Raw genomic sequence first — 25,270 nt, 5'->3', positions numbered from 1 at the left:
AGAGAGAGACAGAGAGAGAAATAGAGAGAGAGAGAGAGAGAGAGAGATACAGAGAGAGAGATACAGAGAGAGAGATAGAGAGAGAGAGACAGAGAGAGAGAGAGAGAGAGATAGGTAGATAGATCGATAGATAAAGATTGGAAGTATAAAGGGAGAGACAGAAAAATTATAATTAGAGGAATGGAAGGATAAATGATAGATGGAGAGATGGAGGAAAGCATAGAGACAGAAAGATAATGGATGGATGGATAGATGATAGATTGATAGGTGAATAGTGTCGACCTTTTGAAAAATTTTGGTTAAAGGAGACAAATAGTAATATAAAAATTACATTATTTATTCATTATTCATTAATTATTTTTCCCTTAAGGCTAGCAGTACTTGAGCTATGAGTGCAGGACAAAAGTCCTGACTGATGAGCAGAGGAATCATAAGACTTTTTATACATTTTTAGAGTCATTCCAATTCAGGATGACCATGTCACAAAACTTTATGACTTCTATTTGTTACCATCTATATGTGAAACAGAGTTCCTTGGTTGTAAATACAAATTGACAATGACCAGAGCAGGGTCTATTTACATTTTATAGTCTCAGGATGTCTGTTTTGCTTTCATGTGGTGTAAGTCCCCAAATAAGGGGAATCTCACCTCTGGTCTTTGAAGTTGCTAACACAGGGAAAGACATTTTTAAATCAACCAAAGCAGTTTGTTTGATTAATTGAGACTTTGGCTAAAATATGATATTAATGATTATCAGTAGATAGATGGATCAATAGATGGTAGACAGATTGATCAATAGATGATAGACAGAGTCATATAGTGAAAAGAACACTGGATTTGAGAACAGGAGATCTGGGTTTGAATCCTGTCCCCGATCCCTAATGCCTTTGGATAAAATCACATCATTTTTTGCACCTCAGTTTTCCTATGTTGAGTGGGAGGTATCACTATAACATTAGTACCAACTGTATCACATAGGTGTTATGAGGGAAAAGTTTTCACAGGGTCATAGATTTAGAGCTAGAAAGGATTCAGAGATTATCTAGTTCAATATTCTTATTTTACAGATAAGAAAACTGAAGGCTATAGGAGAGTTACTTTTCCAAATCATACAAGCACTAAGTAATTGCTAGAATTTTAATTCAGATTCTTTTTATTCCAAATTCAGTCTTCTTTCTTTTTCAAATTTATTTTTAACTTTTTTATTTTAATTTTTTAAAAATTATAGTCTTCAGGTAGCTAGGTGGTGCAGTGAATAGACCACCAGCCCTGGAGTCAGGAGGACCTGAGTTCAAATCCGGCCTCAGACACAACACAAAAACTAGCCATGTAAACTTGGGCAAGTCAGTTAACCCCAATTGTGCCCCCCTCCAAAAAACAGGCCAAAAAAAATTTTATAGTCTTTTTTCTACTATACCTCCCACTCAACAGATAGGAAAGTTAGGGTGATTTTATCTAAGGTCATTAGGGGTTGGGAACATGATTCAAACCCAAGTCTTTTAATTCCAGATCCAGTGTTTTTTCCACTACATGACTCTGTCGCTCATATCTATTGATCAATGGATCAATCTTTCTATCTATCTAGCCATAGGATTTTAGCAAGAGCACGGATCCTTCATAACTTTTTTTCCTTACCTATAAAATGGGAGAAAAACATTCACAATATAGAGGACAGAAAGTGCACTTGAAGGAACAAATGCTGGATTTGAAGTTGGAGAACTCAAGGTTGACTTGCTCTATCCTACTTACTAGTCAGTCGATAAGCATTTATAAAGTGCATCCTATGTGTTGGGCACTGTGCTAAGTGATGGGGATACAAAGAAGCAAAAGCACAGTCGCTGCCCTCAAGGAGCTCACATTCTAATGGGGCAGACACACGCAAACAATTGTACACACAAGACATATACCAAGTAGGAAGGAAACAAGCATTTAAAGGCTTACTATGGGCCAGGCATTGTGCTAAGTGCTTTTAAACACAGTCATTTTAGTTGTATCCAACTCTTCATAACCCCATGGGTCACTCCTTCTCCAGCTCATTCTACAAATGAGGAAACTGAGGCAAACAGGGTTAAGTGACTTGCCCAGGGTCACACGGTTACTAAGTGTGTGAAGCCAGATTTGAACTCAGGAACTCAGAGAACTTCGTATTTGATCTTGAAGGTAATGGGGAACCACTGTGACATCGTCAGATCTGTACTTTAGGAAAACTGGCAGAAGAGCAGGGGACTGATTCAATGGAGAGTAGGGAACCTGGAGCCTTTGAGGTCCCTAGGTGCGGCCTTCTGACTGAATCCAAGTTTTACAGAGCAAATGCTTTTATCCAGGGGATTTGTTCTGTGAAGTTTGGATTCAGCCAAAGGGCTGCACTCGAAGACCTAGAGGGCCACACAGGGCCTTGAGGCTGCAGGTTTCCCACTCCTGGATTAGAGTAAAGAGAGAGACATGAAGCAGGGAGGGCAACCAGAAAACCATTCAGATAGTCCGGAATTGAAGTGACAAAGCCTGCACTATGGTGGCAGCTGTGTGAGTGGAGAGAAGGGGACATATACAAGAGATATTGCGGAGGAAGAAACAAGACTTGGCAGCCAATTGGATGTGAGGGATGTGTGAGGAGTTAAGGGCAGCTCTGAGACTGCATGCTTGAATGACTGGGAAAATGGTGGTGCTTTCAACAAAAATAGGAAAGTTAGAAAGAGGGGAGGGTTTGCAGGAAAATAGAATGAGTTCTCTTTTGTACATATTTTGTTTGAAATATCTATGGGACATCTAGTTCTAGATGTCCAGGAGGTCATAGGCGGTACAAGACTGGAACTCCCGAGAAAAGCTAGGGCTGTATATAGAGAGCTGAGAATCAGAGTTGAGATGATCATTGAACCCACGGAAGCTGATGAGACCACCAAATGAAAGAGTAAAGGGGAAAAAGAAGAGGTCACACAACAGAGCCTTGGGCGATGACCCGGATGGAGGAGAGGAATCAGGAGAGAGCCATGCCGTGAAAATCTATCTGGGAAAAGAAGATGAACATTGTGACTGATCAAGGGTTCAAGGACGTGGGAGCATCTGTGCCGCAGGGAGGTAGAATGGGAAAGGGCATTGGGTAAGATGAGAAAATGGGAAGTTAGGGTATTTGAGGGAATATTATGATGAAGTCCCCTAACATGAGGGCAGGAGTTGGGCTAGAGAGAGACTGTGAGAGAACACTAAACCAGTGTCCTGGGAGTCAGTAGGTAACAGCTGTCAGAATCTTCGATGGGTGATAAATTTGGATTGAATAAACCTCAAAGGAGGAGAGGTTACTGAGTGATAGTGGGAGAGGAAGAGTGTGAAATTGGCAGTGGGGAGCAAGATGTTTCCCAACTCTCCAACAACAACCAGTTGTTGGGGGGATGTGGAGCATGAATGAGTGTTCATTTGGCCCTGGAAAGGGTAATCAGTTATATACTGAAATAAAGAGAAAGTGTGGATTAGTACAGAGAGAGCTGGGCCCCAACGGAGGAAAATTCAGGTTCAGATCTAGTGTCTGACACATACGGGCTATGTGACCAAGAATGACTCATTAAACTCTCAGGGTCCTAAGGCAGCTCTCTAAGACTCTACGTTCCAGAGTAGGTACTAACATACAGTGGTAGAGGGAGTTTACTGGACCATTTAAATCCTCTTTATGAATGTAATCTCTGTCCTGAATCCCACTGCTATGGGGGCTCTCTCATTATTGGTGGAGATGATGGCTCTGTCCTGAATGAGAAGCAAATGGGGTGAAGTTGGTGAGAGATGAGAGAGCTCAAGCTTTCACCAGTCTCTTTGAGTCCCACTTTGGGGACTCATCAACCTTTAAGACTTGGAGCATTGAATTGCTTCCATCAATTCTGGCTTCCCGCTCTAAGAGAGAAGATGGGAGAGGTCAACCCCACTTCAAATTGCTGAAGGAAAAGATTCTGGGAAGACATGAGAGGAGCAGGCATGAGAGAAGCTTGCTACTCTAGAGGCTTCAAGGAGCCTCCCCTAGGGTTAGATCCAGGACCCTCCCTCTTGGTTGGGCTGAATTACCCCTCTCCCAATGGGAAAGTGTCTTCACTCTGTGTCATCTGGTATATATTCTCCTATATACACCTTCTATGATTATTGTTTTGCTATGATTTGAATAATGGGTTTCTTTGCTATTTGTTACACCAGTTTATTGTGGAAACAGAGTCAACAGTTGGATATATAACTTGGAATTCCCTTTCCCCAAAAAAGGACAGTGATTAAAAGTTATATCAGACCTGGTTATATCTCCTAGATGAGCAATATTTAAGGGAGCAGATAAATATGCATCTAGCCTAGTACCCCCTTTCTCTGAGGAAAGCAGAGTGGTAGCCTCAGGCCCCAGCCTCCCACTTTCTCTCCTGGCAGGAATGAAAGTCTAGAGATAGCCCTTCTTCCTCCCTCTGAACCACATAAGGTCATGGGCCTCACTACAGGTAGGTCCTGCTACACATGTAGGGTCCTTTCTCCTTATACTATCCACATGATCTTGGACAAAGCATTTAAAATTCTCCCCCTTTTCCTCATTTGTAAAGTGATACCAAGAGGAGAGCAGAAGAACAAGATGAGTTCTCTAAGGTCCCCTCAGATTCAAGAAGGCTATTATTGTGATAGTTAACATGAATTTAAGTGACTTGCCCAGGGTTGTACAGTCAGTATATGTGGGAAGTGGGACTTCATTGAAACCCAGGTGCCTCCTGGCTTTGAGGCCAGTTCTCTATCCACCATCCTAGGTACTTCTACCTCTCTGTCTCTCTTTTTTAAAGAGGCAGTTGGAGTTAAGTCACAGGATCACACAGCTAGTAAGTGTCCAGAGGCTGGATTTGAACCCAGGTCCTCCCGACTCCAGGATCTGTGCCCTATCCACCTTGCCACCTAACTGTTCCCACTACCTCTCTTATAGTAAAACACTTAATAATCCATAAAACGCTATAGAAAATAAAGCACTATTCTTATTATTTTCCCCTGCAAAAAACACACTTTATTATATAATGCATCATTTATTCATTTCATCTATGTCTCAAATGAACCTTAAAGTAATATATGTGTTAGCCATTATTTATTTAAATTATTCTTTTCTCTCCAAAATTGGGAGGCAAGGACTCAGACTTGTGTGCCCATACAGCTCAGACACAGCCCCTTGCCCACAAAGGAAGGTCAGTGAATAATCCTGGATCTATTGAATACCTGAAGGGAGAAGAGGTTTAGAGATGGGCTGAGTGAGGAGAAGCTGAGTCTGGGACAAGGAGAAGGGGCAGATTAAGAAGGCAAAGTCAATGAGAATTACGTATTCCCTTTGACTGTTTGTCTGACCAGACCTCAAGTCCTGGGCTGGGAGCCAGGGGGAGGTGGGATGCTACCGAATGGTGGTTGGGTGGGCCTTCAGCCTTCCTGCCCTCCAGCTCCCTCTGCACTGAGATAGGAGGCTGGAGCCTATCCCTACTAGGGGGAAGCAAGCCAGTAGCCATCAGGGCACAGCTGCTCCCAGAAAAGGGGCCTCTAGAGGGAGCTCACCAGTCCCCTGCTCAGCTCCACCTCAACTCTATGATTGGATCTGAGCTGAGCAGGAAAGAGAAGTGTCTGGGAGCAGGGGGATGGACTGACCCATTGCCGTCTGCTGCTGCTGCTGCTGCTGCCGGTTCCTGGAAGCCGGGGCCTTAGGGTTTCTGTTCCTGGGGACACAGGGGCAGCGGACCCAGGGTGAGTCCCATCCCACCTCTCCCAATCCTTTGTGACCTGGAATACTAGGCACTGAGCCGTGTCCCGTCCACACCCTGTCCAGTATCTCTGCTTGGTTATGAGAGTTGGACTGGAAGATCCCCTTCCCAGGATATAGGGATCACCCCTCCCTGTCCCAGGGAGAAACTCTCTAGGCTGGGCCAGTGCAACTGACCCCATGGTTTTACTTTTAGGACCCTGCCCACCAGCTCTCCCCTGCCTGGGCTGTGGGCTGAGTCGGGGTTTCTTTGGGCAATCTGCCTGACTTTCATACCCTCTGGCTCCAAACTTGTGAGACTCTCAGAGTTGAGGCCTCCTGGGTCTGTTCGATAGAGAAGCCAAGAAAAAGCAGAGGATAAACTTGGGGTTCTTTTCCATAGAAGCCCCAGAAAGTCCAGGTTAGTGGGGGTTGAGTACCCCTAGCTGGGCATCTCTCCCCTAATGTTGCTTCCTAAGCTGCTCTGAATCCAAGGGAAAAGAAGTGTTGATGTTAAGTAGGGACATTCTGAGACTTTGGGGCCAAGACCTCCCCTGGCCCCCAAAACTCCCTCTTTACAAATCAGAGCTAGTCCCCTAGTAGGGAAAAGGATGGTATTTCTGGGCAGCCACTGAATCTGAAAATGCACCTTTCTAATCAGCCCCATTGATGGAGTCCTAGGGCCTTGGGAATGAAAGCATGACACAGAATCCTGGGGAGACTCTCTGCTCCTCATGGGGTGTCAGATTTAGAGGCCGGTAGATTGGGGAGAAGAGAGGACAGAGAGCCTATCAGAAGGTGTTACAAACTTCTCTGGAGCAGAATAGGGGCGGGGGTAAAGGTCTGTTTTAATGAGGCCTAGCTCTGATATAACTCCCCTGATCTCAATGTACTTCACAAATAAAGTGTGTGTTTGTTATGGGTAGATGAGGAAAGTGATCATTGGAAGGGGAGAAAACTGAGACTCCCAGGCTCTTGTTTCCTTAAATTAGGGTACCTTAGGGGGTGAAATGAGAGGGGACTCCTAATATGGCCCTTGGCCCGAAGGAGGCTAGCATAGGCAGTAGACAGCCCCAGTTATGGAGTAAGAGGACCAGGATTCAGATCCCAAGTCTATGACTGACTACCTGGGTGACCTTGGACAAATCTCTTAGATTCTATGAGTCTCAGTTTCCTCATCTGTAAAATGAAGAGGTTAGTTTCCTGCCAGCTCTGAATCTAAGATCCTATGAAATAAGGACCTTCAGAAATTACATCTCTGTTGGGGTGGGGCCTGGGGTTCCCTCTATCCCCCCTGAGGATACAAGGAGGACGGGAGAGGTAAAGGTTTGGTGTGATGGAGTCTGAACGAATAGAGCAAGGTACAGAGGAAAAGACCTAAACTGAAAGTAAACTGTCTTAATTTCAGGAAATTCTGTCCCTTTCCCCTTGGGGTCCAGAGAGTAGGGTGCTAAAAGTCAGGGGGAGGGGGGAGAGGAAACACAGGATGAGTGGGGAGGAGGTAAGCAGGAAGTTGACAAGGTGGTGGCACAGGTGCATGATGGGTGACCTCAGCAGGCCAGGCAGGGTGGGGCAGCAAGGGGAGAGCACAGACAAGCATTTTAGAGGGGTTCCCTCCACGCCATCTAAGGCCTCCTAGCTGTAGAGGAGAGTTTTCTAATCTGGTTGCATGGGCTGCTTTACAGAGCCGATACCCCCTAACCTCTCGTTAGCAGGTTGGCAAAGTGACCCAGGGTCGTGGGGATGATATTTAGGCCTGGCAGGGGAGCCCTGAGGATTCTCTGAGGGCTAAAGGAAGAGGTACAGAAACCCCACACAAATTACCCTAGGTTGCTTTTCTCAAGTTTTTAAACCTAAAAGAAATTACTGGACTTGGAATCAGAGGGCCTGGTTAGGATACTTAGTGCTCATGGGATCCTGGGTATCTCTCTGAGATTCAGCTTCCTCATCCAAAAAAATGGGTGATTATACTATTTGCCCTGCTTTTTCATAGTTTGTCAAACAGGAATTTGTGAACCATAAAGTGATATAGATAAGGAAGAGCGATTGATTGGAAAGATCACTAAATCTGGAGTCAGAAGAACAGAACTGGCTTCAAATCCTGACTTTCTGTTTACTATAGATGTCTTTGCACAAGTCACTTCCCCTTTGTGGGTCTCAGTTTATTGTTGTTGTTGTCGTCATTTCAGTCATGTGGGACTCTTTGTGACCCCATTTAGGGTTTTCTTGGAAAAGATACTGTATTGGTTTGCCATTTCCTTCTCCAGCTCATTTTACAGATGAATAAACTGAGGCAAGCAGGGTGAAATGACTTGCCCAGGGTCAAACAGTTAGTAAGTATCTGAGGCCAGATTTGCACCACCTAGCTGCCCCAACAATCTTGTCAGATAGGTAGCATTCTTATTCTCATTTTACAGTTGAGGAAACTGAGGCAGACAGAGGTTAAGTGACTTGCCCAGGCTCACACAGCTAGTAAGTGTCTAAGGCCAGATCTGAACTCAGGTAGATGAGTCTTCCTGACTCCAGGCCTAGCACTGTATCCCCTGCACCACCCAGCTGCAAAATGGAGGAGAGATGATCTTTAAGATTCCTTATAAATCTTATAATCCAAATATGAGCTATTGTTGATGATTGATTTATAATTAACCTTTTTGATTATGAACATGGGATAAAAATGTGAACCTGAGTCAGACTGCTGGTCCCAACCATACAGATAGAGGTGATAGGCTGTGTTTTGTACCAAGTGTTCATCTGTCCTGCCACTTCACCTTTACCCCAGGATCCTCTGTCCAGGCCCTTACGGGGCAGTGCTATAAAGTTATCTGTGGGTGATTTTATAGGAAGGAAGGTTCCTGTCTACTTATTGGCTACGTGACCTTGAGCCAGCTACTTGAAACTCCTCTCCTAACTTCGGGCTTTTCATCCTTAAAGTGAAGATCATAATACCTGCTCTGTCACCTTTACTGAGGTGAGGATCTAGGGAGGTAGTGTGTGTAAAGGGCCTTGTTATTGATATATGGGAGAGTTTGGGGTTGGGGTTGCAATTTACCCAATCTACCAACCAAGGTCCCCTCAACTTGTTAGTGATGAGATCTCCAACCCTTAGGGTGCCAGTTTTTAAGGTGGCTTGATGGAAGTAGAGTATAAAGAGTCAAGCCCAACCACAGCCCACAAGTATAGCTATCTTTGCATCAGTGGAGCACCATTCATTCATTAATTTGACAAACATTTATGAAGAGCACTTGCTACTGTATACCCTGCTGGTGAAAAAGATAGACAGGACACAGAAGCTACTCTCAAGGAACTTGTAATCGTTCAACATAATTGGTTAAAAAAATTTATACAGTAATCAAGACAGCTAGGTAGCACAGAGCTGAATTCAAATGCTGCTTCCGATGCTAGCAAGTGACTGAACATCTGTCTGTCTCAGTTTCCTCATCTGTAAAATTATTTTAATATTAGTATTATAATATTTAAAATAATAATATTAAATACAACATAGTAGATCACTTATAAACTATAAATAAAATATAATAATAAATATAATATTAGTAATACTAATAATAGTAGTAATAATAGGTTTGTTATGGGATAAAATAAGATGATGTTTGTAAAGTTCCTTTGAAAACTTTAAAGCTGCTAGCTGTCATTATTATCAATAAAAAGAACAGAGAAGGGACAGTTAGGTGGGGCAGTGAATAGAACACTGACCCTGGGGTCCGGAGGACCTGAGTTCAAATCCAGCCTCAGACACTTGACACTTAACTAGCTATGTGACCTTGGGGCAAGTCACTTAACCCCCTTCTCCCCTCAAAAAAGAAAAAAAAAGACAGAAATAAAGTACTAGGAGAGAGATTATTACAGTGATCCCTGACTTGGGGGAGGGGGTCAGAGAGAAAGGTGGAACTTCCCTGTGCCCCAAGACAGGATGTAGAGAAGGCCAAAACAGTGCAATACAACATAATAACTAGCATGTGGTTATTAGTGGGCAAGTACCACAACCCTACCCCACCCCCAATTAAAGGACAGCAGCTTCTCTTCCCCTTTCTTTCTGTGCTTCCCCCCTTCCCTGATGTTTACCGGATTTCACCTGGTCTGGAGTATGATCAAAGCCATGGAAAAAGAGCTGGAATTAGAATCAAAGGAACTGAGTTCAAATGTCGGTTCTGCTACTTACATGACCTTGGGCAAGTCCCAAGGAGTTCATTTCTCTGGTCTTGAGGGCTTAGACTAGATGACCCCTTAAATTGGTCCCTTTCTGTCCTAGATCCTTTAATCCTCTGCTTTCCCTCCAGCCAGCATCCCTTCCTCTTCCCCCACTCTACTGGTGGTCTTGATCAGGAGCTTCAGACAGGGCAGCCAAACCCTGGTAGGCCTGGCAGTGTAGGAGCCACAGATAGGTCTGGGCTAGGCTGGGGAGTAGGGGTGTCTCGTCTAACACTTTACCTAGTAAGCTACCATATGTGTGCAAAAAGTGAAAAGGTACAAACCTCTGAACTAGAGACAGACACCCTTACCCTCATCTTTATTTTTTTTTCTCTCCTAACGTCACTCTCCCCCTTTCTTAGACTGACACCATCATTCATAGCATGGCTTCTAGACAGATGAGCCGGGTTCGAGCCCCCTCATCTACTGCAGGTAAGAGTATTCCCCTCCCATCTTCTAACCTAAGGAATACCTTCTGGGAAGGAAGAGAATTGAGACAGAAGTTGGGGGTGAGGGGGTGCCTGACTCTTGGCTTTTTTTATAACCTGCTTTGAGTGCCAATTCCTTAGCTTCAGCTTACCCTCCTGTGATGGGGTTTTGGGGTTGGGAAAATGGAACTACAGAGTTTATATTTTTGCCCCTTCTGTGCAGGGAAGCACCATGCTGCTGTGATTTCACTTATCTCATGTACTTCTGTGGTCTCTGGGAAGGGGGAGCAATCAATGGAGTTGGTTCTGGATCAGAGTCCTGGGGATAAGTGAGGTAACCCTGCCTCTCCACTCTGACTTCTTTAGAGAGGAATGGTTGAAGATGAGACAGAACAAATAAACTGACAAAGAAACAAGGAATTGAGAGGTGGCAAGGCGCAGGGAAAATTCACTCTCTATTTAGAGTTCAGTCCCAGCTCCTCCACTTGCTGCCTATGTTACCTTGGACAAATCCCTTCTTTGCCCTCTCTGAGACTCAGTTTTCTAATCTATGTAGGGAGAGGGTTGGCCCAGGTGCTCAGACGTTTTGTGTTCTATATTTTCAGACTTGTACTCTAAAATGTAAAGTGATGGCTTTAGGCCCTTGTGGAAGGAAGGTAGGCTAGGGAAAAAGGGTGGCATGGGGGAGAGGATTCCCCCCTCCCACCTTTCACCTGGCCCTAACACTGAAGGTCTGGTTCACAGAGGAACAGGTGGCCCGACAGACTGAAGATGTTTTCCGAAGTTATGTCTACTACCGCCATCAACAAGAGCAGGAAACTGAGGGAGAAGCTGCCCCTGCAGATCCAGAGATGGACACCCTGCCCCAAGAGCTTAGCAGGTGAGGGAAGGAGAAACACAGAAAAACACTTCCACACATGTGTGCATGCACATACATACACACTCATATACATATGCACACACACACCCATTCAGTGATGAAATGGCCCTTCCCTAACTGTTCATTGAAGTTGTATGTTATTTTTACTGTATGAAAAGTAATTATGGTATGTATTATTAAACTGTATGGGTCAGCTAGGTGGCATAGTGGCACCAGACCTGGAGTCAGGAAGACTTGAGTTCAAATTTGACCTTCAACACTAGCTGTTTGACTGAGCAAATCATTTAACCTTGTTTGCCTCAGTTTCCTCATCTGTAAAATGATCTGGAGAAGGAAATGGCAAACTACTCAAGTATCTTGTCAAGAAAACACCAAATGGAGTCACAAAGAGTTGGACATGATTTCATGATTCAACAAAAACAACATTATTAATCTGTAAGGAGGACTGTGAAGAAGCCACTAGCAAGGGACCATGTAGGGAAGAAGGGCAAGGTAAACAAGATAAACAGAGCTGATAGCTTAACACTGGGAAAGGTCCCAACCAGTGAGTCAGGGACCAGAGTCACCAGGTGGGTACAGAGTGAGAGCAGGATGGAATAGAGGAGATGAACTCTGAAGCCAGAAAAGAGAGGGAGTTGATTTGGGGTACATGTAGACAAGTGGTCATAGGTATGGCCATCTCCGGGGATCATGGCAGCTGGTCCCAGGCCTTCTCTAAAGTCCCTTTTTCTGAAGGCTCTGAATTACTGTGATTTTAAGAACCAGAGGAAGAAGACTTTTTATCAAGAAAAGCCTGCCCAGCCTGGAGCCTGACTTGGTAGCAACCATAAGGGAAAATGGGAGACATTTTCGAGGGCCACTAGCTCAGGTAGTCTAGAAATGCTAGATTGTCTGAAAGGGAAGAGAGCCTCAGCCCTGGTATGTATGTCAAAAAAAAAAAAACTCAGTCAAACAGCTAGTGTTGGAGATCAAATTTGAACTCAAGTCTTCCTGACTCCAGGTCTGGTGCCACTATGCCACCTAGCTGACCCATACAGTTTAATAATATATACTATGAGGCTTTTGCATGTTCTGTCTAGCATATTTCTTTGCACATATTCAGTCACACATACATACACCTCCTCTTTGAATTCCTCTCTGTCTCTTGTCCTTTTTCTATTCTTGCAAAACTGTGACAACTTCTCTGCCTTCAACCTCCTTCCCCTCCACCACTGATTTCCAGAACTTTGTTCTCAAAGTTTGGACTTCCAAAGTATTTATTTGCGAATTTAAGTCCTCCAGTTTGGGTGTAGAATTATCCTCCAAAGATGAGGGAACAAGGTAAAGACTCTTCTTTTTTTTTTTTTTGGAGAGGGGAAGGCAAGACAATTGGGGTTATGTGACTTGCCCAAGGTCACACAGCTAGTTAAGTGTCAAATGTCTGAGGCCGGATTTGAACCCAGGTTCTCCTGACTCCAGGGCTGGTGCTCTATTTACTGCGCCTCTTAGCCACCCCAGTAAGGGCTCTTCTTGTGGCAATCCTGACCTCTTCTGTTTTTCTGTCACTTCCCCAGCACTACTGAACAGGTTGGCCGACAACTAGCCATCATTGGGGATGATATCAGCCGTAGGTATGACTCCGAGTTCAAGGCCATGCTGCAGAGTTTGCAACCTACCTCAGACACTGCCTACGAGTACTTCACCATGATCGCCTCCAGGTATATCATCCCCTGCCTCCTCCTCCCTCCAAGGTCACTTCAGGTAGCTTCTCCTTCCTTCCCTTTCTGTCCCCTGTCCAAGCATCAGTGGCAACTTGTCTCCCTGTTTCTTCTGTGCTCTCCTGTTGCTCTGTAGCAACCCCCTCTCTAGAGTCCCAGCCCTTCTGATGGCGAGGGTGTGAATACCAATATACACCTGTCACTTGGGAACATGAAGGGCTGTGTTCCTGGGAGGCTATAAAAAAAAAATGCAGATTTGCCTCTCATAGGACTGTGGTGAAAAAAGCTCTTTGTAAGCCTTAAAAGCCTCATAGTAATGTGAGCCGGGACTGTTAGGAGGGGAAGTTTAGGTGGTCACTTCCTGTCGTTAACTCTATTTTGTTTTCTGTTTTCCCTGAAAAGCAGGGTGGTACAAAGGAAAGTACAGTGTTTGATGTCAGGAGACCTCAGTTTTCATTCTGACTCTGCCACTGAGTAATTGTGTGACTTTGGGGAAGTCATTTCCTCTAATGCTCAGCTTCTTCCTGTGTGAGATTAGAAGGCTGGATTGGATGATTGCATTTGTTTGGCTCTAAATCCCATGATCCTCTGTACAACAGAGTTCCTTCGAGGACTTGTGGGATAGGGATAGAGTAGGAGGAATTTCTCTTAGCCCAGTCTCCCTTGTTCCCCAGCATGTACTAGAAGAACAGCAGCAAGAGAGTTTGAGTCCTAAAGACAGCTGGCCCAAGAAACCCTCAGTTCCCTAAAAAAAGAATAAGGCATGAGAGCTGCTGTTATTATGCAGGACACTTGGATCAGGGTTAGCGTTACACTTAGAGTGAGGGCTAGGCTCATCTTCCTGAGTTCAAATCTGATTTCAAATACCTATTGACCCTGAGCAAGTCACTTCACACTGTTTGCCTCAGTTTCCTCATCTGTCAAATGAGTTGGAGAAGGAAATGGCGAGTTATTCCAGTATCTTTGCTAAGAAAACCCCAAATGGGGTCACAAAGAGTTGTACATGACTGAAATAACTGAACAGCAACAAAAAGGCTAACTTATTCTTCTATTAGAGTTCATTTTGGGGTTAATGTTAGGAAAAGACAATGTGTATTGACCTATACTCCAGGGATGGGCAGGGGATGTGATGTTCAGGAGACTGAGTGTAAGCCATTCCCCATTCCCTGAGGTGTCCCCCTCATTTCCTCCTGAGCTTCCCAGGACCTTAACCACTTGTTCTGTACTCTTTCTCCCTGCTGTCCCTGCGGGATGTCAGGCTAGCAGTGGTTCCTTGGCTTGCAGGTAAATCCCCTTTCCCCTTCCCCTTGATGCCTCAGGCTCTCCTTCCTCCTCTCTTGCTCTCTCTGTTGGACACTTTGTGCTGGGAGGAGTGGTGGGAGTCATCACTGTGCTGGAAATGACATGCAGGTTGAATAGCAGTGGGTGGGGAGGAGAGCCTGTCTCTCTGACAACCAGCCTGAGAGGTGGTCCAGCTGTGCCCAGCTGCTGGCCCCTTTGGGGACCAAGCCCAGATGGTATCCCTCCAGGATATTTAGGCCTAGAGTTTTTCTCTATTAAAATGTAAATTCCTTGAGAGGAAGCATTATTTCTTTCCTTGCATTTGAATCCAGGGTGCCTGGTGAATAACAGACAATTAATAAATGCTTGATTGAGCTATAGGACTCTTCCAGAGACTGGGCTTGGATGGATGGGGGACCTAGACTACCTCTGGCTGCACTCCCAAATGGTAAAGGGCTGCTGCACTGAGACAGCGTCCTTTTGGGGGACCTCTCAGCATCTATTGCTGTCTGCTTGCAGTCTCCCCAGAGATTGACACAGTCTCTCCCCAACGCCAGGGAGATGCCTGGGTGGTTAAAGATATGTTCCCGACTTTTTTCCTTCAGGCTGCTGTGGCATACACCTGGACCTCCTTCCTAGTCCCATAGGGTCAAGGGGGTGGGACTAATGGGAAAGGGGTGAAAAAAGAAGTCACTAACTTGAGGCTTTTTACCCCGCAGCCTATTTGAGAGTGGCATCAACTGGGGCCGAGTGGTGGCATTGCTGGGCTTTGGCTACCGCTTGGCCCTACATGTTTATCAGTGGGGCCTGACTGGCTTCCTGGGACGGGTGGCTCGCTTTGTGGCCGACTTCATGCTTCAACACTGTATTGCTCGATGGATTGCCCAGAATGGGGGCTGGGTGAGTAGGGGCACTAAGGGTAGGAAGGGTGAAGGGGGACACAGTAGTGATGGGGGAAAGAGGGAAAGGAGCTAGGCAGAGTGAAATGTTTCAGAAATCATGGTAGAACTCAGGAGGTGGGCCCAGAGTGGGGGGCTGTTGAATTCTCCCTCCATCCATCCAGGGTGCCCCTCACCTACTAGTACCCTCTGTGATGCCCATCTCATCCCTAGGTGGCAGCTCTGGACCTCTCTAACAATTCCATTTTGTACGTGACGACAGTCTTGGCTATCGTGCTCTTGGGTCGATTCATTATCCGAAGATTCTTCCAACCCTGACTCCAGGACGGGGAGGCCTTTCATGAAGATGTGAGGCCTGAGTCTCTCCCATCATCCTTTTTTTCCTCCTGGATGCAAAGGACAGCCCTGTGCTACTGTAACATATCATCCAGGAGAATGGTGGTCACTCCAGGCCTCCAGGCATCTTTCCTCCCTGGGAGCCAGGGGTACAAGGTACCCTACCCTAGCCCTTCTTGGTGCTTATAGGCCCTTCTCTTTGGGATCTATCTCATAGCATCAGAGGGAAGGCCACAGCTACGTGAGTGCAGCCTCCACCCCTCCCCAAAACACGTACACACACACACATCCCAGAGATCTGTGTGTGTGTGTATGTGTATTCTCACACACACACACACACACACACACACACACACACACAAGAATCTCTGGGAAACCTCCAAAATAGGACTTTTTATTTCTTTATCCATTTGGAGGTTAAAACTACTTATCTCTGAGAAGAAGTTTTTTTTTATATTTTAGTTTTTTATAATTGCTTATTTTGCTTACCTTCCCCTCCTTTCCCTCTCTCCCCCTCCCCAAGACCAAGATGATTCTTGACGGTGAGGGCATCATGTTAGCCAATAGTTATCAAGTTCAGATACTAATTGGAAATATCCCTCCCACCAAGGGCTTGAAAAGCAAGTTTAGAATATCAGAGATGGAAGGGACCTTGGTGGTCATCTAGTCTAACCCACTCACTTTAAAAAGTGGGAAAACTGAGCCTCAGAGAAGATTGATTTAGTCATGGTCTCATAGAATTAGTGGCAAAACTCAGATTAGATTTATGGACTTGTTAAAATTGGAAGGCGCCTTGGAGTCAGTTTAATCCAACCTCATTTTACAGAGAGGGAAACTGAGATATTGGAGAAGGGAAGTAACTGACTCCCATAGTAAGTTTAGTGTCAGAACCAGGATAAGATTCATAGACTCAAAGGGGCAGAGATGAGGACTTAGAGACATTCTAGTATAACCTCTTCATTTTACTCATGGGGAAACTGAGGCTCTCAAAGGAGATCTGAAGGTACTCCTTACCCTGCCTCCCCCAGCTCTAATCAGGCTGCTCTTGTAACTAGCCATTCTCTCAGGTTTCTTGGGCCTGTGGGGACTCTACCTCCCCTTACCTCCCAAAGAGGAGACCCCCAGGGTCCAGCTTGCATGCTTGCTAATCCCTTGCCTAGCTTGCTCCAGCCCCTCTACTCATCATTCTGTTTTCTACCCTATCCCCTCATGCTGACCTTGACCCAAACCCTACTATTGCAGTCCATTAGACTGCCATGTCCTTCCCTTCCTACCCCACCCCCATCCTGGTCACAACAGCCACTTAGGCCAAAGACTAAGAAAAATGGGGAGGGATCTTAGCCCTGATGCTGTCTCTACATACCTGTGGAATACCTGTACATACCTGTACACTAATATGCAGTTTGTGGGGTACCTTTAAACCCTGAGACAAGAGCCAGATTGGCCCAGGGCACAGTGTAATACCTGGGATGGGGGTAGGGGACACTGAAAACTCAGCCCTACACCCTAGTGCTTCCAAACTGCCTACCACATGGATGGTGTTGAGAAGCACCTTAAGGGTTTTTGATAATAAATGTGCAATCCCACAACCCCTGCCTTGCCATTTTTATACACCTATCCCAGCGTCTGTAGGTCCCATTGCTGCCCTTCTCCACCACCACCACCACCACCCCCCATCAAGCTCATGAAGACCTCCTGGCCCTTCTCTTTGGGATCCATCCAAGGGGGATATCCCTAGGATGGCGAGGTTCCACAAGGACATAAGTATTTGAGCTCAAGAGGGCATTGGAGATCATCTTGTCTAGCCCCGTCATTTGACACAGAGAGAAATGAGACCTAAAGAAGATTTGTCTGGGAGCATGGAAACTATAAGGAACAGATGTGAAATTCAAACTCAAGTCTTGTGATGGGCAATGTGGCGTAACTGCAAGAGCCCAGGATTTATAGTCAGAAGAAAGACCTGGGTCCAGATCTTACCGAGGCACAGTCTGACCTCTCAGTTCTTTCCTTTGTAAAATAAGGGGGTTGGACCATGTGGTCTCTAAGTTTCCTTCGCTCATTCTAAAACTTCTGACAACAAATCTAGGGCTCTTTACAATAAATCACACAGATTGTTCATTTCAACATGACCAGGACATCTTAGACCACTAACTCCGCCTAGTACATTTTATCTGAATGAAGGGGTAGAAATTACCTACTCTAAGTGAAAAACCAGGAGGATCTCTAATATCTCATAGGAAATTCAAATAGGAGGGGACCTTAGGACTCATCCAGCTCAATTCACTCATTTTACAAGAGAGGAAACTGACCCCCAAGATGGCAGGTTAAGGGCCAGGGCTAGACCTCAATTGTTCAGGCTCCCAGCTCAAGGTTCTTTTTGCTATATCTCACCACTAATTCTTCTTGTGGGGCAACTGGGTAGCACAGTGGATAGAGTGCTGGGTATGAAGTCAGAAAGATTGATCTTCCTGAGTTCAAATCTGACGTCAGACACTGTATGACCCTGGCCAAGTCACTTCACCCTGTTTTTTCAACTGTAAAATGAACTGGAGAAGGAAATGGCAAACTATTCCTGTATCTCTGCCAAGAAAAACCCAAATGGATTTGAGAAGTCAGCCATGACTGAGCAACAATTATTCATGCCCAAACAAGAGCTAACACTAAAAGTTAAGCCACAGATTCCTAGAGGTCATGATGCACACAGCATGCTACAAGGACCACCGTCTCAGAGAGCCTTGCCTTATCCCTTCTTCAATGACCATCTAATGATCAGACAACTCTGTCCCAGTAATTCCACTATGCATCCACATTAAGATTTACAAAAGCACTTTCCTGACAACCTGTGAGCTGCAAGCACTGCAAATTATGATTCCCATTTTCAGAAGAGGAAGTAGAGGTGACTGACTTAAAGAGCCATCTTAGACAACTATCACAGTTACCTGAATTCCTTGACTCATTCTCTTCAACCAAAAGTCTCCAACTTATATACTTGTAGTGATTTAAGACAAATAGAGTCCATTTACCTCTTCCATTCCTCAGGCTGCAGGACATGTGCTCCTGACCACATGGTTGATTTGTGTTTAAGAAGGTGATGTGAAAGATCTTAGCCATGCCAAACTCCTCAATAAAGACTTAAATGGGTTTCAATTTAATAAATCCAATCAAATAAACATTAAGTGCCTAAAATGTTCCAGGCACTATGCTAAATGTTGAAGATACAATATTGAAAAAAAAAATAATCTATGCTCTCAAGGAGATTACAATCTAAAGGGGGAAACTACACAAAAGGAGTCAGGAATGTGAGTAGGAGGAGACGGGAGACCAGGGGATTACTCAGTACTCAAGCATCTTGTTCCATGGAGCTGAAAGCAGGTGGGGCAGCAGATCCATGTGAGCCAAGTCCAATTTCTACTCTCTATAAAGGAAGGTGGGCAGGTAGGTAGTGCAGAGGATAGAGTGTCAGGTCTGGAGTCAGGAAGACTCCTCTTCCTGAGCTCAAATCTGGCCTCAGACACTAGTTATGTGACCCTGGGCAAGTCACTTAACCCTGTTTGCCTCAATTTCCTCATCTGTAAAATGAACTAGAGAAGGAAATGGCAAACCACTCCAGTATCTTTGCCAAGAAAACCCCAAATTGTGTCATGAAGAGTGACAGGATTGAACAAGAAAGGATGACAGCAATAAAGGAAGGCATTGGGAGGAGTTTGGTACTCTGCTCTCCAGCCCTCTAATCTGAAGGGAGAGGAGGCTGAAGGAGGTAGTGTCAATCAAGGTTTGAGTTATCAGCACCTAGGTGAGCTTGGAAGTCATGCCTCCCCTGGGAGGGGCATCTTGTTCCTGGAAGTTGAAGGGAGCAGATGCAAAGTGGAGATGAAGTGTCAGATAAAGTAATGATCAGTACCACCAAAGGAAAACACCATTAAGCTCCTCTGTTCAGTCCAGAATTGCTCAACAAGACTGCCAGAAATCTATAAACACTTTTGTGGTGTCTAGAGCCTGAAACTAGCAGGCTAAAGGTCCAATTGTCCAGCCTCCACTTAGCTCCCATTGTCACTATGTAAGTAGACTTGCACACATGGTGATTTGTATAGAGCTTAACCCTAGCCAATGTGTGCATGCCTTAGGACCCTCAAAGACACAGCCAGTCTCCTAGAAAGGAAGTGCCCAGAGAAATGGAAAAAATTTAGTGCCAAGGCCACTGGACCTGGGAGGGCCTTCCAGTATTCATTGGCCTCACCTGGCGATCCAGGAGACAAGGCAGTGTGGTGTCCCAGAACCCTTCTCAAGAGGCCTGAAAACTGTGGGTTCTCATGTCTAGGTGAGACCTGACAGGGCCTTAGGAGGAGACAGAGGCAAGTCCTGATCGGTGATCAATTGCACAAGGAAAAGGAGACAGACAGGAAGAGATCAACACCTGTACTGGTTAAAAGAAGATTGTGGCAGGGCAGCAGCAAGAATGCAGAGTGTAGAGGAGACAAGAGCAGGCAGGGCCTGCCCACTCCCTCCAAGATTTGGGTAAGGAACAGAGCCTCACTCTGATGCAAAATCCCAACGACCAAGGCTGGAGATAAAAGTATTGCATGTGCATATGCTCTGGGAGCCAGGCCTGGTACAAAACTTAGTTCAGTTCCTACATAGCATTGGTCCCACCAAGTTCATATCTAGATGCTACTACCCCATGAATCCTTATCTCAGCTTCCATTGTCCAGAAAGTTATCCTTTCCTCCTCAGGGAATCAGTACTGGCCTGGCTGTAACCCTTAGCCTGGAACACCGAGTGCTAGAATATTGGGACTCTGGAAGCCCTTCAAGAACTTTCAGAGGCACTGGCTTGTGAAGCTTTATTCTTTTTACCACACTTCAATCCCCTCAAGGGGGAAAGGAGAGTCTGATGTCAATAGCCCTTTTTATTATTAAATTTTTTTTAAATTTTATTTTAGACTCAATGGCCAGAATACAAATACAGAATAGAGAAAAGAAACAAAAACATATCATAAACTTAAATATTGAAACTTAAATACAAAGAAAGAAGAAAAAGCATGTCATGTGCATAGCAGAACATAAGAGAGCATTCAAAATATGCAACAATAAATTTTCATTTCAAGAAAGCCTATATGACAAATAATACACGTTGTGTTGAAAATTATACATCTTTTCTTTGCTTCCTTGCGAGTTCTTTTGTTCTCTGCTGTGCACTCAATCCTTTTTGAATGCTTCAGAAGCCAAATATCCTTCCCTATACCACATGGCTGGCCACCTGAAACCAGTTCCTCCCCCCTCTCTTCAAAGCACTTTGCTTAGGCATTATCATGATTGTCATGAAACAATTTCTTAGCATCCTCCACACGAAGAGGTTTCATGAGCTAAATAAGCTAATAAGACCTGATTACCATCATCATTATAGTTAACATTTATAAAGCACCTACTATGTGCTAACCATTTTATAATTATTATCTCATTTGATCCTCACAGTAACCCTGCAAGGTAGGTGCTATTATTATCCCCACTTTACAGATAAGGAAACTGAAGCAGACAGCAGTTAAGCAATTTGTCCAGGGTCATGCTGCTAGTGTCAGGTTTTACATAGAAGATGAGATTTTAGCTAAGACTTGAAGAAGTCAAGAATTCTTCTTTAATGCCCAGAGACAGAGACAGAGAGAGGAGAGAGGGAAGGAGAGAAGAGAGAGAGAACGGGGAGTGAGAGACAAACAGTAGAGAGAGAAGGAGAAGGCAGGGAGGGAGGGAGGGAGAGAGAGATCACAAGAAGACAAGGGGAAGGGAAGTGGTAGAGGTAGCAGCCACTGATGGCCTTCCCTGATACACACACAAAAATTTCTGTTCCCCAAATATAACCAGTGTTTTCTGCACTTCTGGATCTTTGCCAAAGTTTTTCTCTATGCCTGAATGCTTTCCCTTCCCCCTCTTCTCTTCAAAGACCAATTCAAATGCTACCTCCTCCATGAAGTCTTACTATGTCCCTTTATCAATAATATATCTTTAGATCCCACAAAGCACCTTGTTTTGACTCTCTGATGCCTAACACATAGGAATTCGTTATAAAATACTCAGAGGCTGTTTAAGTGATGCTTAACATGGGGAGTGATTGCTCAATTTCACAGCGCTAGTAGATGTCAGAATTAGCCTTCAAACGCCGGTCTCCTGACTCTAAATTCAGTACTTTTCCCACTATACCACACTGTTTCTATTGGTTCAATTCAGCAAGCATTCATTAAGCATCTACTGTATAGAGAGACTTGTGCTAGGTGCTGGGGAGACACAAAGGGAAGACAGTCCTCCCTGGAGCTTATAATTTCAATAGGAGAATATACTGTGTGCCTTCTGGTTCTACAATTAACTCTTTGTACAAGAACCTCTAGGAAGGGGTTGTGTGGCCACAAAACCCAAGACTTATAGTTCTTCCCAGTAGAGAGTAAAAAGAGAAAATGAATGTGAGATCAGTCCTCTAAGAGGAAGGCAGTGATTGTTCACTTAAGAGCTACTGAAGGAATTTTTGGAATTCTTTAGAAGAGGTGAAGGGAGATGTGGAGTCATCCCATGGCAGCAGCCACTGTTTGCACCACCTGTAGTTCCCTTCTCCAAGATCATGAGATGACTTCTAAATGGACAAACCTGAAGGTTTGTGACTATGGGCACTCAATCTGGTCAAAGGAAAGGAGCAGGTAGTTGTGGCATGAGGGTACAATAAAAGCCACACAAGACAATTTTTTAGCATTCATTTTTACAAAATTTTGAGTTCCAAATTTTTCTCCCTCCCTCCTCTTCCTTCTTCCTAAAATGGTAAGCAATTTGATATAGGTTTTTCATGTGCTATCATGTAAAACAGATTTCCTTATTAGTCACAGTTGTGAAAGAAGAAACAGAGTAAAAGTGGAAAAAAAAACATGAAAAAAAAAGTAAAGTGAAAATAGTATGCTTCGATCTGCATTCAGACTCCCATCAGTTCTTTCTCTGCATGTGGATGGCATTTTCTATCATTAATCCTTTGCAGTTGTCTTAGATCATTGTGTTGCTAAGAAGAGCTAAATCATTCATAGTTAAATCATCACACAATGTTGTGGTTACTGTGTACAGTGTTTTCTGATTCTGCTCTATCACTTTGCATCAGTTCATACACGTCTAAGAAAGACAGATCTTTCTTAACCCTATTATTGAATTTTGATGTATAAGGGGATAGGGGGTGGGGGGTCAAAATAAGAACCTTTTCATAACTACATTTCCAAGTGCAGAATTACTATGAACAAGGACCATAATAAATAAATCTGCTTTGTAGACATGAGCCTGACAGTAACAGGATTTTCTACTTGTTGCAACAAGAGGAAAAGAGAAAGAAAATGACCCATTTCTTTCTAGCAGTGATAATGGTAATGTGATGCTATAGTCTGATGATGAGTAGAGTTGTCATTCCTTTTCATTGGTCCCTCTTGCTAGTGTGAATCCACCTAGTCTTTCCCAGTTACCCCTTTAACTCCTCCCATTGTGGTGACTGTTTCTTCTAGCTATTCTCTCAGCTCCATAGCTCTGAAGGAATGGTTTTCCTTTCAAACCAGCTTCATAAAGATGGGAAGAGAAAGTGACCAAGGCCTAGTTCTTTTTTTTCTTAATAATATTTTTTTTCCAATTACATGTAAAGACAGTTTTCAACATTTCTCTTTGTAAGATTTTGAGCTCCAAATTTTTCTCCTTCCCTCTCCAAGATAGCAAGCAAGACAAAATGGGTTATACATGTACAATCATGTTAAATATATTTCCACATTAATCATGTTGTGAAAGAAAACTCAGAACAAAAGGGAAAAGCGAGAAAGAAAAAAACAAAAGTGAAAATAGTATACTTTGATCTGCATTCAGACTCCATAGTTCTTTCTCTGAATATGGTCAGCATTTTCTATCATGAGTCCCTTGAAATTGTCTTAGATCATCACATTGCTGAGAAGAGCTAAGTTTATCATAGTTGATCATCACACAGTATTGCTATTACTGTGTATGATGTTCTCTTGGTTCTGCTCACTTCACTCAGCATCAATTCATGTATGTCTTTCCAGGTTTTTTCTGAAATCCCCAAGGCCTAGTTCTCATACCAGTCCCAGCTCATCACAGCTTTACTCAACTAAAGTTGCTGACTCATTACCTAGAAAGCTCTTGGACTAGGTTTTTCTCTTTATTCTGAGGAACTGTAAAATTGAATCATAAATTCTTGTCACAGTTCTGAGCCTGGCCAGAGAACAGCCATGGTGAATCTTATCAAAATTGTAAAATCTCACTCTCTCTATCTTCGTCTCTGTCTCTCTTCCATTACTTTTTCTCTGCTGCATTTAGGTAATGAAAAACAAAGATCAGGAAGGCAATAGTTAACCACATTTATCTTAGAAAATCAGGTAAAAAAAAAAAAAAGAAAATCCCAGGTAAAGACAAGGTGAGCAGGAATGTAAACATTATGGAAATAGAACTAATTTTGGAAACTGACCCAAGTTCTTCTGAGAAGGGACATGTAGGGGGAGAGAGGTGGGGAATGAGAAATCATCAGTGCTGGTTCTAGCCCTCTGGGTGGTCAACAAGCAGACATTCCTCCTGGTACCTGGAATCTGGTGTTCATGACCTCGTGGTAGCAGCTCCCCTCCCACTTTCATAGTTTCTACCCTCTCATTCCTTTCTGCTCTGATGCTTATTAGGGCTGCTTCCTGGGATACCACCTGTTCTGGTGCTCTGTCATGCTCTGATTCTTACTCCAGATTTGTACTCTTCTCCAAGAATTCTGCCTTTCCTTTTTCTTGAAGATAAGAGGGGCTAGTTTGTTATTCAAAGTCAGGCCCGGGTCAGGTACCAGCTCAGGACAGCTTCCAGGGAGCTAGAGGAGGGGAATGTTGGGGATTTCCCTGGTATCTGTTAAGCAGCAGGTATATGTATGGCTCTGTGCTAGTTAGGCGGGGCCAGGATTCTAAGGAGTATCATCAAGAATTGAATTCAGGTCAAGCTGAAATTATTCATTGCCTTTGATGTGCAAAGATAGTACTTTGCTAGGTGCTTGGGGAATACAAAGATGAACGAGGCATCACTAGATGTGATCTCGGCCTCCCCAGGAACCCGGGGTACTTTGACTCTATTATTATTATGCTTTACCTTATACAATCCATGTATTTGTCTCACTCCCCACTGCCAGGTCCCAAATTGTAAATCTCTGTAAACAAGCCCACCGGGTACTGGGAAGAAAGAAGGAGCGAACGACTTAGATGTGAAAAGTTGCAAATCATGTCACTCATGCTCAAAAGCCTTCAATAGCTCCCTTTTTTCTATTGAAAAAAGTCCAACGTATAAGTCTGCCCAGTAAAGCTCTTTGTAATCTGGCTTTTTGCCTGAATCTTTCTCAGATCACTGCACCACTCAGATCACCTGCGGTTTCTCGCCGCCCTCCTCCATCTCCACCTTCAACTCTGTGACCCTGAATTTATTTTGCATGTGTCCTTTCCCGATAAAGCTAGACCCTGGAACATAGTAGGTTCATAAAAATGTTTGTGGACTGATATCTGCCCAGCTTTATCTCATATTATTTCCTTTCCATTCCAGATGGTTGGTCTACTCTTTGGCCTTCATTCTCCCTACTTTTTCTCATTTTCACCTCACTGGATCACTTTACCTCGATTCCTAGTCAGTGACTGCTCCATTCCCCCTCTCACACCCAGTCCATCTCCCGTCGAAGTCCCTCCCTTCCTGCTATTCACGCACTACCTTCACCTAGAAGCCTACAGTACCTCTTTCCTCCCCTTCCTTCCCCTCCCCCCCCCCCCCCCCCCCCCCCCCCCCCCCCCCCC

General features: G+C 44.3%; 3 protein-coding genes across 3 annotated transcripts in view; all 3 read left to right on the top strand.

The window, feature by feature from the left end:
* BAK1 (BCL2 antagonist/killer 1) overlaps positions 1–17,036 on the top strand; it is a 21,355-nt gene extending 4,319 nt beyond the window's left edge. The window contains exons 2-6 of the mRNA XM_069073442.1: positions 10,289–10,358; positions 11,099–11,234; positions 12,788–12,931; positions 14,932–15,112; positions 15,325–17,036. Of these exons, the coding sequence (XP_068929543.1) occupies positions 10,289–10,358; positions 11,099–11,234; positions 12,788–12,931; positions 14,932–15,112; positions 15,325–15,429 (636 nt within the window). The 3' untranslated portion in view covers positions 15,430–17,036. The remainder of the gene's footprint in view (positions 1–10,288; positions 10,359–11,098; positions 11,235–12,787; positions 12,932–14,931; positions 15,113–15,324) is intronic.
* Positions 1–25,270, top strand: part of TAPBP (TAP binding protein) — a 240,209-nt gene that overhangs the window by 20,339 nt on the left and 194,600 nt on the right. The gene's annotated exons all lie outside the window — the stretch shown is intronic.
* The window catches only part of CUTA (cutA divalent cation tolerance homolog), a 146,675-nt gene that overhangs the window by 20,333 nt on the left and 101,072 nt on the right, over positions 1–25,270 (top strand). The gene's annotated exons all lie outside the window — the stretch shown is intronic.

Source organism: Petaurus breviceps, unplaced genomic scaffold (genome assembly GCF_028583685.1).
Source record: "Petaurus breviceps papuanus isolate PSGF00001 unplaced genomic scaffold, PetGlider_PUasm1.0 90865, whole genome shotgun sequence".
Taxonomy (NCBI): domain Eukaryota; kingdom Metazoa; phylum Chordata; class Mammalia; order Diprotodontia; family Petauridae; genus Petaurus; species Petaurus breviceps.
Note: the sequence above shows the minus strand (reverse complement) of the source record. Positions and strands in the feature narration are given on the sequence as shown.